The following is a 12,615-nucleotide window of genomic DNA, read 5'->3' on the forward strand; positions in this document are numbered from 1 at the left end:
TGACTTAACACCAGCAATGGTTTACGCTTCTTTCTCTCTCTCTCTCTCCCCTTTTCTCCTTGCCAGTGAAACTCCACGAGCAATTATTTAATGATGGGCAGAATGATTATTTTTGTTCGGTTCCCCCATCGGTGTGTACAATGCCAAGCGAACCGCTGGTAGTCAATAAATAAATGGGAAAAGACTTCTTCACTTAATTTTATATCAGGCAAAATGAATACATAATCAAATGGGGAAATTGGGGTGGCTGTTGAGTTCCAGCAGCGAAAATAATAAATATTATTCGGGAAGTCAGATAAAATTAATAGTTATCTGGTTTAAAAAAAAGTCCCTTCTGGCTTCACACGTCAATGTAATCGTGTACCAGGGAGATGCCATGCGTTCATCGCACAAGGAGTCTCTGAGCATTTGTGTTTGTAATTATATCTTTGTGTGACAGCACACCAGCCGGGGTGGGGGAGCCACCACGAGGCAGAGCCAGACACCCGTGTAGAAGATGAACTAGCCTCAGATGAAAGCAGGGCACTCAGTGAATAATTTGTTTTCCCTGTAATGTTTAATTACAGTTTTCCGTATAAAGGGAAGTTTTTCAGTATTTAATCACGGAGATATTTGAAGCTAATTAGCGAGAGACACATCGCCATTTCATCTTTAATAAAAAATCATTTGACACAGGCAGCCGAGGCGAAGGGGAGTCATTTTCCGTGAGAAACGACCAGCTCATGCCAAGTTTCTACGGAAAAACAAACACCTGCTTGACGCCGAGGGAGGACCCAGGTCCCCGAGAGGGGGCCCGAGAATCAGGGGTGTCCCCGTCCTTCAGGGAGAGGCAAGACCGGTAAGTTGGAGAAGCACCAGGTCGCCTCCACACTTCTATCCCAAGCTCAGCGTCCAAAGCGAACTTGACGATGAGAAGTGTTTCCCCCGAATTTTCCCGTTGGCAACGAAACTGACAAATTACTAAGGGAAATATAAGACCGACAGAGCACCGATTCCACTTCTCTGTGTTCGGAGTGGCTTCTCCGTTGTTTGGCTCAGATTTCCAGAAGTTTCTATGAGTCACCGTATATATATGAAATTCTTGTATAAAGATGTCAAGAACCGAGCTGTATATTTTTGCTAAGACAGAAATATGAGCTCCCTTAAAACCGTGGCCTTGAGACAGTAAGCGATGCAGCATCGTAGGGGAAGTGATAACCGTTTCATACGGAGAAACTAGCAGAGGGCATCCATTGCGTGAAAAGAAAGCATGAGAAGGGACCCTTTTAGATTGCTCGGAGGTTTCGAAGAGCAAGTCACCCACATGCACGCCCATGCTCCTTCCCGTACCCACCGTCATATTCGACGGAACCCTGCATTAAGGACTACTGGGATTTTCTTGACTCCACTGAATCAATGATCAAGGTAATTAAAGTTGCATTTGATCTGCCTTTACCTTCTGGTTCCTCCCTCCGGCTTGTGTCCGGCGTCCACCTTCGCTTTATGGTAAGTAGCATTCATTTCATTCCGCAGCCGGTCATTTTCACGTGCAATGTCAGAAGCGTTCTGAATGACCAGGGCGTCGTAGGTCTTCAACCCCATGTTTTCCGTAATCTGCAGGAAGCTGTTGATGGACGTGACCTCTTGCTGTCTGATGCTCCTTTTCCGAAGCAAGTGCTGGCGTGCTAGAAACCCTCTTACAACTTCCATAAAAGAACACAATCATGGGTCAGTGAGAGGAGCAGAAGCGAAACCCAGACACACACACAGTCCCAACACACGGATGCCTCGTCAGATGCATCTCGCCCAGAACTGGGATTTACAACAGCTTCTCATCTCATGTTTGGGAAGGGATCCACATTCAGCAACAACAACACCTAAGATGCGAAATCTATAACCTAAGGAATGAGACATCCACACTTGTTTTTGAAACACAGGCTAGACATGATGGTCCGGACGAAAGAAAGAAGGTCAGTGGGGAGGAACCCGGTCTAAACCACAGAGAATTCTGCAGTGTGGCAGCAACTGGGCCACTTTAGGGGACACTGCTCATCTCTCGTTATATCCCAGTAGAACAGAAACGGCTGAGGCTTCTGGAAGTCGTCTTCAAAAACACGCACGAATTATTAATAAGACTATGACTGAACTCCTAAAAAACAAAACAAAACAACAACAACAAAAAAACAAGCAGTGCATTTAAGACTCTGGAAAGAGATTATGTGTGAATTGAGGACATCCTTCCTGCTCTCCAGGGAAAGGGTGCTAGCAAGAAAAATGTGTAAGAATTAGGAGAAACAAATGAGCGAACACACTTTGAAATTGCTAATATGTCAGCAACAAATGCTAAGACTTGAGAACAGAAGTAACGATGCCCACCATTTAAAGGCATTTCCATGTGTCGGGCTCTCCATCATTTCATTCCCACTTCATATGAAGGATGATTCATAAACCATGGTCTCCATTGTGCACCCAGAGAAAGAGAAGCTTAGTGAAGCTACGAAGTTTCCTCCACGGAAGCACAACCAATGGAGGGTAGAGCCAGGTTTCAAGTCTCCGTGCTTATGCACCCAAACTCATTCCCTTTCCTCGGACCACCCAGATGCTGCTTGAGCTCCCCAGAGAGCAGGTCACCAACGGGGACGACCCCGGGAAGCATACTGTTGTCAACACGAAGAAGAACTTTCTAACGATGAGCGGTGTGTGCACAGGTCGGGCCAGCTCCTGCAACCGGGAGTCAGCGTGCCCGAAAGGGTCAACGATCCCTTTTCCTGGGTGCCGTGAACAGGTGCAAATATCCAGCCATGCCTTTTGACCTTAGGACGCCACCCCTTCCAATTCCAAGTTTCTAAGGTCAGAAGGAGTTTCTAGAACTCTAAGAAGAACTAAAATCTCAGGGGAAGAAACCGATGTGTGTAGCAAAGACACTTTGTTTTGTTTATAGTGTCGAGGGTGGGGGGACGTCCTGTAAAACATTAAGTGCTTTAAACTATTCTCTGCTAATAGAAGAAAAAATGTGCGGCTTATCTAGAATATTCATTTTGATGCCTTTATTCGATTAGAAGGTGGAAAGCCGAACACAACTTTCCATAATTATGGCTCCAGAGGCAAATAATATGCAGACATCTAAAATGCTTAAGGCTCCCCCGACCCAATGGCGATACTAAATATTCAGTTACTTTGGAAGGCAGCTGTATGAAGTTCACTGTGAAACAGCCATGCTGAACCCATCTAAAGGGGGAAAAGAATTAGCAGTGAAAGGTATGATCAGACTTCCAGGAATGAAAAATGCAGCGTAAAAGGCAGAAGCGTCAACCATGCCGTGGGCCTGAGAGATAAAAGAGCTCAAATGCGACCGTTTGCTCGCTCGTTCCTGGTACAGTAAAAAAAACCTGAGACATTGACTTTTGCAAGGGTGAAGGTGAGGGTGTATTCAAGATGTTAATCTTTCAGAATAAAGGGAAGATTAATGTGGCCACGGTGGACGTTTTGTGACCCCGTGAGAGAAGAGCTATTCACTGCACGGACATTCACTGGGGGCCCTTGTCCCACATCCGGGGACTCTGTCTTCTCACATGCACTTCTGCAGCCTTTAAAGATTCTTTAAACATGATATCCCAACTGCTGAAACTTGCTTTCCTCAGTTAGAGGCAACTCGTAAAAATAAATCTGTCACAATCGATCACCAATACTTGTTCTCTTTCAGACAAGTTAAAAGTTGGCTCTCCTGACGCTTCCAGCCAGGACCAAGTGAACATGTAGGGTCAGGAAGAAACTTCCATTAGGAGTCACTGAATATTAAAATGCTTAAAGTTTAGGCTTTCTCCCCAACCTCACCATGTACAAAGGAAAAACGACAACCTTTGAAAAACAAAAAATAACTCCAGATTGTATAAATGTTGAGTAAATTTCACACTAGTGAAAAGTACTGAAGGGATTGTTCCAAGAGATATAAAAATAAAAATCAATAATTAACGCTTTGCATTTAAGAGCCTGTAGTTCTAAAGATACTTTTACCTCCATTATTTCATTTATGCAATCTGAAATTATGGTTTTTATTATGAAGTCACATTTTTAAGACCGGTCTCAGTTTTTATCTTCCAACATGAGGGGATACCTAGAGTCTTCTTCACTTTCAGGTCAGTAGAGTCACTTGACTGTTTGCCATTAAATCAGGGAGATGTTCCTAGTGAGCACCCCTGAGCGAAGAAGGGGTACACATTCTTCTCCTTGTGTGGAAGGGAACATTTCCAGGAGAACTCGGGATCCCGCTCTACGTGCGGACACCATGACAGTAAATGGGATTCTCCATTGGCCCCAGAGCTCAGGGCTGAGGGCACTGGTCTGGGCGACGGGGCCCCCATCCCAGCTCCAGCTGAGGCTGTAAGGACAGATGTTGAATGTGGAGGGGGGCCCGAGACTCTGCATTTCTGACTGGTCCCCAGGTGGTGCTCACAGGGCACAGCAGGGGAGTGGCTGAGCCCATGCACAGAACTGCAATGGTGGCAGTGCAGACTGAGCTGGGACCCCAGCCTCTCCTTCCATGGATAAAGGACAAAGGGGCCAGATGCTCATAAGCCAGAGAGGAGCAGGGGTTGCCTAGAGTTGGGGTGGACTGCCTCCATCCCCAAGGCTCCCTGCACCACTGACCTCCAGGCTGCTGCAAGGGGCTTCGGCAGCCCAGGTGGAGAACCAGCCATGGGACCTTGGAGTCTGGAGGATACGGTGGACTGTGCCGGGGTCCTCTACTATGTTTCTCGGGCACTAGATGTCCATGTTATGAAAGAGATGACTGCTTGGAGTCATTAAAAGGGGCTTACTTGAGAGTACTGGGGGCAGAGGGCCAGAGGCTAGGGGTGGGGGAGAAGTCCAGGTGACTGTCTACAGGAGAGGTCAGGCCACCTCTCAGATGAGCAGCACGCAGGCTCCTGCAGGTGTGCTCCTGCAGAGCCAAGAGCCGCCCTTGAACACCTGTAGCCATGTTAGAGAACCCCCAAGGCCAGCCCACATGGGGGCCAGTCAGACAGAGGGGCTGCCCTGTCCCCTTCCTGTTTGTTGCCAGCACCAGGGGTGTGTAGACAGGGTGAGACCCACGCCCAGACCCCCCAGCCCCACCCCCGCAGGGCCTGCGGCGGCTAAGAGGGATGGTTTAACTTGGAAGGTAGTTCTGACATCTGAGCATTTCTCATTTCACGCAGGGGCTCCACGGACAGAGGTTTGAACAGAATCAAACCGATTTCTGCATCCACGAGCTGTGCTTGTGTTTATTTCTGGAGGGATCAGAGAGCTAAGCTCATTATAACAGGTTCTGCCAAAACTAGCCTGTGTATCTCCTTCTTTTACCTTTCTTCAGATATCATTTATGATATCTAATATAATCAAATCATTAAGCAAATTAAAAATTAATGTTAGTAAGTGCATATATATTTTATAGGTGGCATAGTTAAGTAGTTAAGATTTTTTTTTTTTTTTTAATGTGCCCATTTGCAATGGTCTCTTGGATTTTTGCAGGGGAAAAAATTCTGCACGGGATCTCTCCCAACACGAAAATGCTGTTGGTGTCTGCTATCCAAGATAATAGTCCGATATTATGGTCTCTATAAAGGAAAGGGAAGAGTCAAGGATTTTCCCAAGGCCCGTGGAGGGTTCCATAAAATCCCAGCGTACCAGTGATGCTGATGAAAATGGCCTATAGATGATTCTTAGGGGCATCTCAGTGCCTTGTTGTGGTGGAGGGGGGCGGTGGTTCCCAGTGAAGATTCAAAGCTACGTCTTCCTGCCCTGTGCTTTCTGCCCAAATCAACAAGTGTGAATATTTGCAAGGTGGTGGCTGCGTAAATTATAAAAGACGAATAGTCCCTCTTCCAAACTCTGAGGGGGGTGAAACTTTGATATGAAATTTCATGTGGAATGACTACCAGATACAGCGGGGCCAAGCAGGCGTGCGCTGATTTACGGGAAGGGCTGTCTCAGCTCCCGGCCCTACCTGCACGCGGTGTCATCGCGAGGATGGAGGGGCCCACCGCGGAGAAGGTCCCACCAACATTTCAACTCGGGGATGCCCTACGACACTCTGTATTTCACAACTCAGACAGGTTCAGAAAGGCGAGGGCATGATTGTTACCTTTTTGGCAGATGATAATTTTTCTCTGGAGCCGCAGGCACAGATCATTGAGCTGGTCGGCGTGCCAGTATTTTAGAAACACTTTCCGGACTCCCATCTAAAACACAAACAGCAGGAGACATGACTGCACGAAGATACCAACAATGGTGCTGGGGGAACAGTCAGGCAAGAGATTTCTCCAGAAGAGGATTAGAAGAAACGCAGCTAACAATGTTAATTCCGGTACATTTTCTTTAATTTCTTTTCCAAACGCTACGACATCTACTTGCAATCCCAAAGGTTTTATTCGAGAAGTGTGCTTGCCGTGTGCTCACATGGCATTAATGCTTGCAAAGGCCCACACAGAGAGTTGTGGTGACCGTGCCACGTCTGGCCAAGGAGCGACACAGGCCTTGACCCCACCAGGAGCTGAGACCATCCCCTTCTCCACCCTCGGTGATTCTTTCCTTTCCTCAACTCTATGCAGAGTTGAGTCTATGAGAAAGAAAATGATAAAACAAAAAGACCAATAGACCCCATAAAGCGGACACACAAATGTGTCATTTCCATAATTGTTTCCCACTACATGTTACTGTATGTTATCATACACCGACTGTTCATACGCCCACAGTTACAAAGCTGCAGCCCCAAAGTAGAAAGTCATTGACAAAGTCATCTATGCGCCATAACCATCTAGTTGATTCTGTAAATGACAGTACAATAAGCATTTCTCTGAAGGATTTTAATTATTTTATTTTATCTTCTTTTGTTTATTTATTCATTTTTTCTGCAGCATTTTTAAGAAGCGTGTTACCAAAGCAGCGTCCGCAAAAGCTATGGTGGTGTGCAAGCTAGCCTGGGCGCACGGCTACAGAGGAAGGCAGTGGCCAAAGGGAAGTCTTCAAGCCACAGAATGAGAAACCACACCCATGCGTTGTCAAAATAATTTTCTTGGGTGTCGTGCGTATTGTCTAAGAATTCCCAGAGCTGGGGGTAGGTGTGAGGAATGCCCTTCGCCGTGTAAATTCTCGCAGGCTTTGGGGGGAAGCAGGCATAAATAATTCTGAGGAGCCTGGTAAATACTGACAGGAGGTGCTGGGGAGCTCGGAGGTGAGGTTCTGCTAGATTAGGAGAAAGTACTGCTCTGGCGCCCCTCGTGAAACGTCCAGGATCATCTTCTTAGGACTTGAGACAAATGCCACCATGACGAGAAGGCTCACGCGTGTGCTCCCGAGCATGCACGGGGTCGCTGAGTTGCGAGCACCCCTCCGCTCCAGCCCACATCACAATGACACCTTGCGCAGGTCACACTGTGCACACACTGTCAAGCACTGGAAGGGTTTATAGGTCAGACATGTCTCCAGAATGCGTGGCCAGAGGCAGTTTATGAAGCTTTTTATTTGGAAACTGAGTTTATTCCAGACCTATGTTGTCATGCCCCATCTAGCTGTCACATCCCCCTAGCTGGCCCCTTCGCCACAAAACACACGGTTGTGCAAGAGACTGGGGCCTGAGTCCTCCGTGGTGGCGGTCAGGCCACTGAGTCAGATCAATGGGGCAAGTTCTCAACGACTGTCCTGTCTCAGAGGCTCCTGCTTGACTGGAGGCTGTTCTTTGCTTAGTTTTCTTGTAGTTTGCTGAGATCTGAGACACTCACCTGGGTGGGGGGCTACAGAGAGCTGTTACTTTTTCTCACTGTATTGCCATTCTCTCTCCCGAGTTATTTTCCATAATTCATAGTCTTTTTCTTCCCCCCTTCCCAACTGCTGACTTATTTTGGCAGCCAACAGGAAGAACAGTTGGTACTGTCTGTGAGCGCCGCGGAACAAATCTGTGAGACAGGCACCGGGAAGGAGGGAGCATGGCGTCTTTCTGTTCATCGCTGACTGTCGTATGCAACTCATTGTGGGAAACCGAATCGCAAAGGCAAAATGCATGCAAACCTGTGTCCCAAAATGCAGTCCAGAAGAGTGACAGCCAGCAATATGACCCAATGGGTGGAGTCGGTGATGATCGCTAGGGGAACTCATCAGGTGTGTGTGTGGGGGGCGCTCAACATGGGGGAAAGACCTATGGAATGGAATTAAGACAATTAGGTTCCAGTTCCACTCTCTTAATTAAATGGGGACCATGGCTGGACGAGAAGGGAGTTGGACAGGACGACAATGAGCTCCCAGAGTGACATTTCTAACAGCCATTTGAAACATGGAAGTAGGTAGATCTTGAGATGCTGGGGATATGAGGGAAGATGGTGTCCTCAAAGACAAGTTTCCTGAGGAAGATGAGCAGTGAGCAAAAATGACGAGTTACATCTAAGGACGGGGAATCAAGATGGGGTTAGGTAGGAGTCACGAAGAAACAAGTTATCTCAGCCATGTGGTCTTGAAGGATGGGCAGGAATTCTCCAGGGTGTCTAGGGATAGAGGGAGAAGATGAATGTGGAGCAGAAAAAGCAGCCTGTGAACAGCTGGGGGCAGAAAACCATGTTAGGGGCTAGTTGCACCAACAGTGACGAGGGAAGGGTCCATACATGTAACCGGTGGCCACATCGTGAAGAATACTCCAGGAAAACCTGGACATTCTTATATGAGCAAAGTGGATCCCCTGGGAGATTGAAAGAGGATCCCAGCTAAATTTCCTAAAAATGACTCCTGAAATTGTATTTGAAATTTATCAAGTTCCTTCCTAAAACCATCTGAAGAATGGGTTGTTGAACTTGGCTCGGGAGGTACTTGGTGAAGTGAGACAATATCATGTCATCAATGATTTGGATCGGGAAGAACCTACCACAGCTGCCTATGTCTTGGCCAACTCTTATTCATCCTTCATTACCAAGCTCAAGCCCCACTCCCATTATTAGATTTTTGAGAGTCATTAATCCACTTCTAGTAGGCTTTGATGACTTTCACTTGTATTTCCAGAACACCCTATGAATGATTCCTCATTTATTATATTGCATTGCATACTTTCCATTATGCATATACATTTACATCTCTCCTGGAGAATATGAAGATATATTCTTGAGCTTCACAAGTGGTGGGGATGTGGGGAGGGCGGATTCAGATTAGAAACAGAACATAAGGAATTGTGAAGTCCTCGTATAAGAAGATGAGTCATCGCAATGGATGATAATGTCTTTAAGGATGAAAATAAGTTATGACGGTCATTGAAAACATGAGCCGGACCCTAAGTCATTCAGCAAACCGGATAGAAGTCATGGCAGCCAGTAGGTGATAGGACAAATCATGGGGGCGAGGAAAGAAAAGTGGGGTGAAGATAGTCTACAAGTGGTGTAGACGTAAGACAGAAGGCTGGGGAGCAATGAGTCAGCTAGCCCCACTCCCCCACTGAGACAAAGGAAGTGAGAAAAAGTGAAACCTCCTGACAGTATTTTCAGGAACGTCCACTTTCCAGTTCGCATATGGAGGCTAAATTAGAAGGGGCGTAAATATGGAGGCAGTAGGGTTTTTTCACAGCATCTTAGAGATTTCACAGGACCTGAAGGCGGGTCTGAGTGCTTCACACAGCAGATCTGCTTGTCTTGCAGGCAGGATAAAAGGAGTCCTTCCTGAGATCCATGGATTGGGACAATGGCAAGGGAAGAGCTGGGTGGGAACGTGAGACATGGGACATTGGCGGGGGAGGGTGCAGTGCTAGACAGGCAGATGTTCCTCTGGGAGCCAGAGGGCTAGACCTGCTCCCCAGGCTCCTTCTGAGGCTCTGGTATGGTTGGGCCCAGGAAAATTCTCCAGAGGTAAAACCAAAGGTTCTGTAATAAGGGAGGCTTCTGGGCTTGCATTTCAGTGTGAGGAGAGGGGACAGAAGCCCAAATCTACACAGGTGTCCCGCTAAGGCATAGCCTTAGACTCTGTGGGCATGGCTGGGTATTGGGCCACCATCACCTTCAGATGGCCAAAAAATTCTTCATTCGGGTACTTGGGCGTACTTTGTGCTTACCCTATGGGCCTACCCATTCATTCCTTCATTCACTCTTTACACATACATACATTTTACCGGGTAATTTATTTGTGGATTGGCAATATTTGGAGATATCCATTGGAAATGTTAACATTTGTTTGACTTTGCTGGTCTTTTAGAGATGGCATGTTTAGAGTAAATGCTTCTTCTTTCCTTGAAGAATGAAATTCATCATTTAGTAGTATTTTGAATTTCTTTGTCAGAAACTATTTTGAATAACACACTGTATTCTTAAGTCCTCTGTTATCCCTCAGGATAAGGATTACGGGGACATAAATCTAGGAATCTTATTTAACCAGGAAATCCAGACAAGATCAAAAGGATTCTATATTTTTATTGTCTACTAGTTGACCAGGAGAAAAACGTTGGCCATTTTAATTTTTTCTGTGGAATGAATTCCTGTCAAGTTACTCCCATCATGTCTGCCTTGGTGTGCTATACCAAATCCAATAAATTAGGATTCACTTGGATGCAACGAAATGTTCCAGTCACCCACATTTTTTATTTTAGTTGCGTTCTCTTATAAAATGAGGTTTCTCACGACCAGAGAGAAGGAGAAGGAGGGGTTAAAGTGTTCGCCTCCTGCGCCCTCTCCCTGTGCCCTGCCTAGAGGCAGAGTGTTCTGATCTGAGATTAAAATGTTAATGTCATTCCGACTCCTGTAAAAGTAAACCATCTGTGAATTATAGTCATTGCTATTTTTATTAGAAAACCATTAGTTTTTTTTTTTTTTTGGAAGTGACAGATTTTAAAGGATTACACAAAATTGTCATTGATGACTTCGAAAGCTTCAATTCCTGCTACAGTTTTGGGGGTCTTTCTGGGGGTTGCTGAGGGAGCACAGACAGCTGCTGGAGGGCGCAGGGATGGCACGTAGGTAAACCTGAGGCAGCCCCAGGGAGAGACCAACGGCCGTGAAGATACTCTTCTCTTCTCTCCTTTTCCTCCTCACCATCACTGAAGGCTGCCTCCGATCACAGAGGTGTAGACAAAGCACAGGGGAGGCAAACTTGCTGGCAGAGGTGGCCCTCCTGTGGAGGGGTAGAGGGACAGACCCTCCAGGTTTCCATGGGTTTCCATGGCAACCCAAGGATTCCCACAGGAGGAGCCTACAACTGGCCTTGCCCTTTTAGGTACGTCCCCCATTCACTGACTGGGAGACATGGGCAAAACCATCTTCAGAGTGATCTTTCTAAACATCAAACTCATGTTACTTTCCTGCCTAACATGATTTAATAGCGGGCAATTTTCAGGATAACGTTCAAGCTCTTTGGAAATGTTTATCAGACTTTTTATACTATGGCTCTATTCAGTGCATTCAGACATATCTGTTCTCTAACTAGATCATGTTGTCTGCTATTCCAAAAGGGAAGCTTGCTTTTCTTCTCTGGCTGAACACGTACTATATACCTTTCTCCTAATCCTCTCCTGGAGAAGCTCCTGTCCACCCTTGAAAACACAGATGGCTTGGTGAACTCTGAGTCTAGCGTGTACCTCAAAATAATGAATTCATTTTAATAGCATACCCACGTCGCTAACACATTTTGTATATACCTCCAGAATAGCGCTAGTTCCTGTTTTTTGTCATTATTTGTCTACCCGTCTGAATATTCAACTTGACTGTGAGATACAGTGGGCTAGGATAAGGTCAGGCAAATACGAAGATCTTAAGTTACATCCATCAAGGTGGAGAAGATGACAGCAGACAGGACACCAAAATGAAGAAAGCAGAACTTCAAGAATGATTTTACTGGACACGAGCTACAACATGAACCCAGATACTAAAAAATAGTTCACTTGACATACATTTTAAAAACGAAATATAACAAACTCTTTGAACTTGGTCATTTTGCAAAAACGCATCTAATGAAAAGAGTAAGAAACAAAAATGTTAACCTTGCATATTTCTGGGGCCACCAAATCTCCCAGATTTCCCAAATTCCTCCAATTCTTTACCTGCCTCGGACTTGCACATGGCCTCCTGTTTATTAATCCTCCAGAAGCCTTCATGATTCCATGAAGCCTAGCAGTTTAAACATATAACTTTGGATTCGGCATTCAAAGTCCTCCACAATATGATTTTTGTTCATCTCTAAAGAGCTCACATATTTGACTCTTCTAAAATAGGTGTTTTTTACTGTTACTTCTACATCCCACACACTCTATGTGAGCGGAAAACTGATGCAAGGCTTCTGTAGACGTGATCGAGGGACAGCAGCACTCTTACGCATGGAATTTGTATTGAACAATGTTGTAGTTGCTGTCCGTGTTATGTTAGATACTGCCCTTCTGTATACCTATTATTATTGAAATATATTTATTAATGATCACCATACACTTAATACCTTGTGGTGAATGCTTGTTTTATTTTTTTGCTGCAAAAATGCTCTATTTTCCTTATTATTGATGAATTAGTCCTTGAAAATGTTAATATCCCTTACTTTAAAAACACTAGCTTTATTCTAAGAAATACTTCTCATTTGAAGACAAGGTATCTCATGTTGCAGCTGCATCGAAAGTTGCAGACATAGTTGCGTCATTCACTGTAATACAAGCAC

The 12,615-nt window shown here is 45.6% G+C and overlaps 1 protein-coding gene across 5 annotated transcripts in view; it reads right to left on the reverse strand.

Annotated features, from left to right (window-relative positions):
* MYO16 (myosin XVI) overlaps positions 1–12,615 on the reverse strand; it is a 584,648-nt gene that overhangs the window by 72,630 nt on the left and 499,403 nt on the right. For all 5 annotated transcript variants that reach the window (XM_032314881.1, XM_032314880.1, XM_032314879.1 and 2 more), the window contains exons 29-30: positions 6,101–6,197; positions 1,436–1,682 (exon numbers count right to left, since the gene is read on the reverse strand). In XM_032314881.1, the coding sequence (XP_032170772.1) occupies positions 1,436–1,682; positions 6,101–6,197 (344 nt within the window). The remainder of the gene's footprint in view (positions 1–1,435; positions 1,683–6,100; positions 6,198–12,615) is intronic.

This window comes from Mustela erminea, chromosome 15 (assembly GCF_009829155.1).
Source record: "Mustela erminea isolate mMusErm1 chromosome 15, mMusErm1.Pri, whole genome shotgun sequence".
Classification (NCBI taxonomy): Eukaryota; Metazoa; Chordata; class Mammalia; order Carnivora; family Mustelidae; genus Mustela; species Mustela erminea.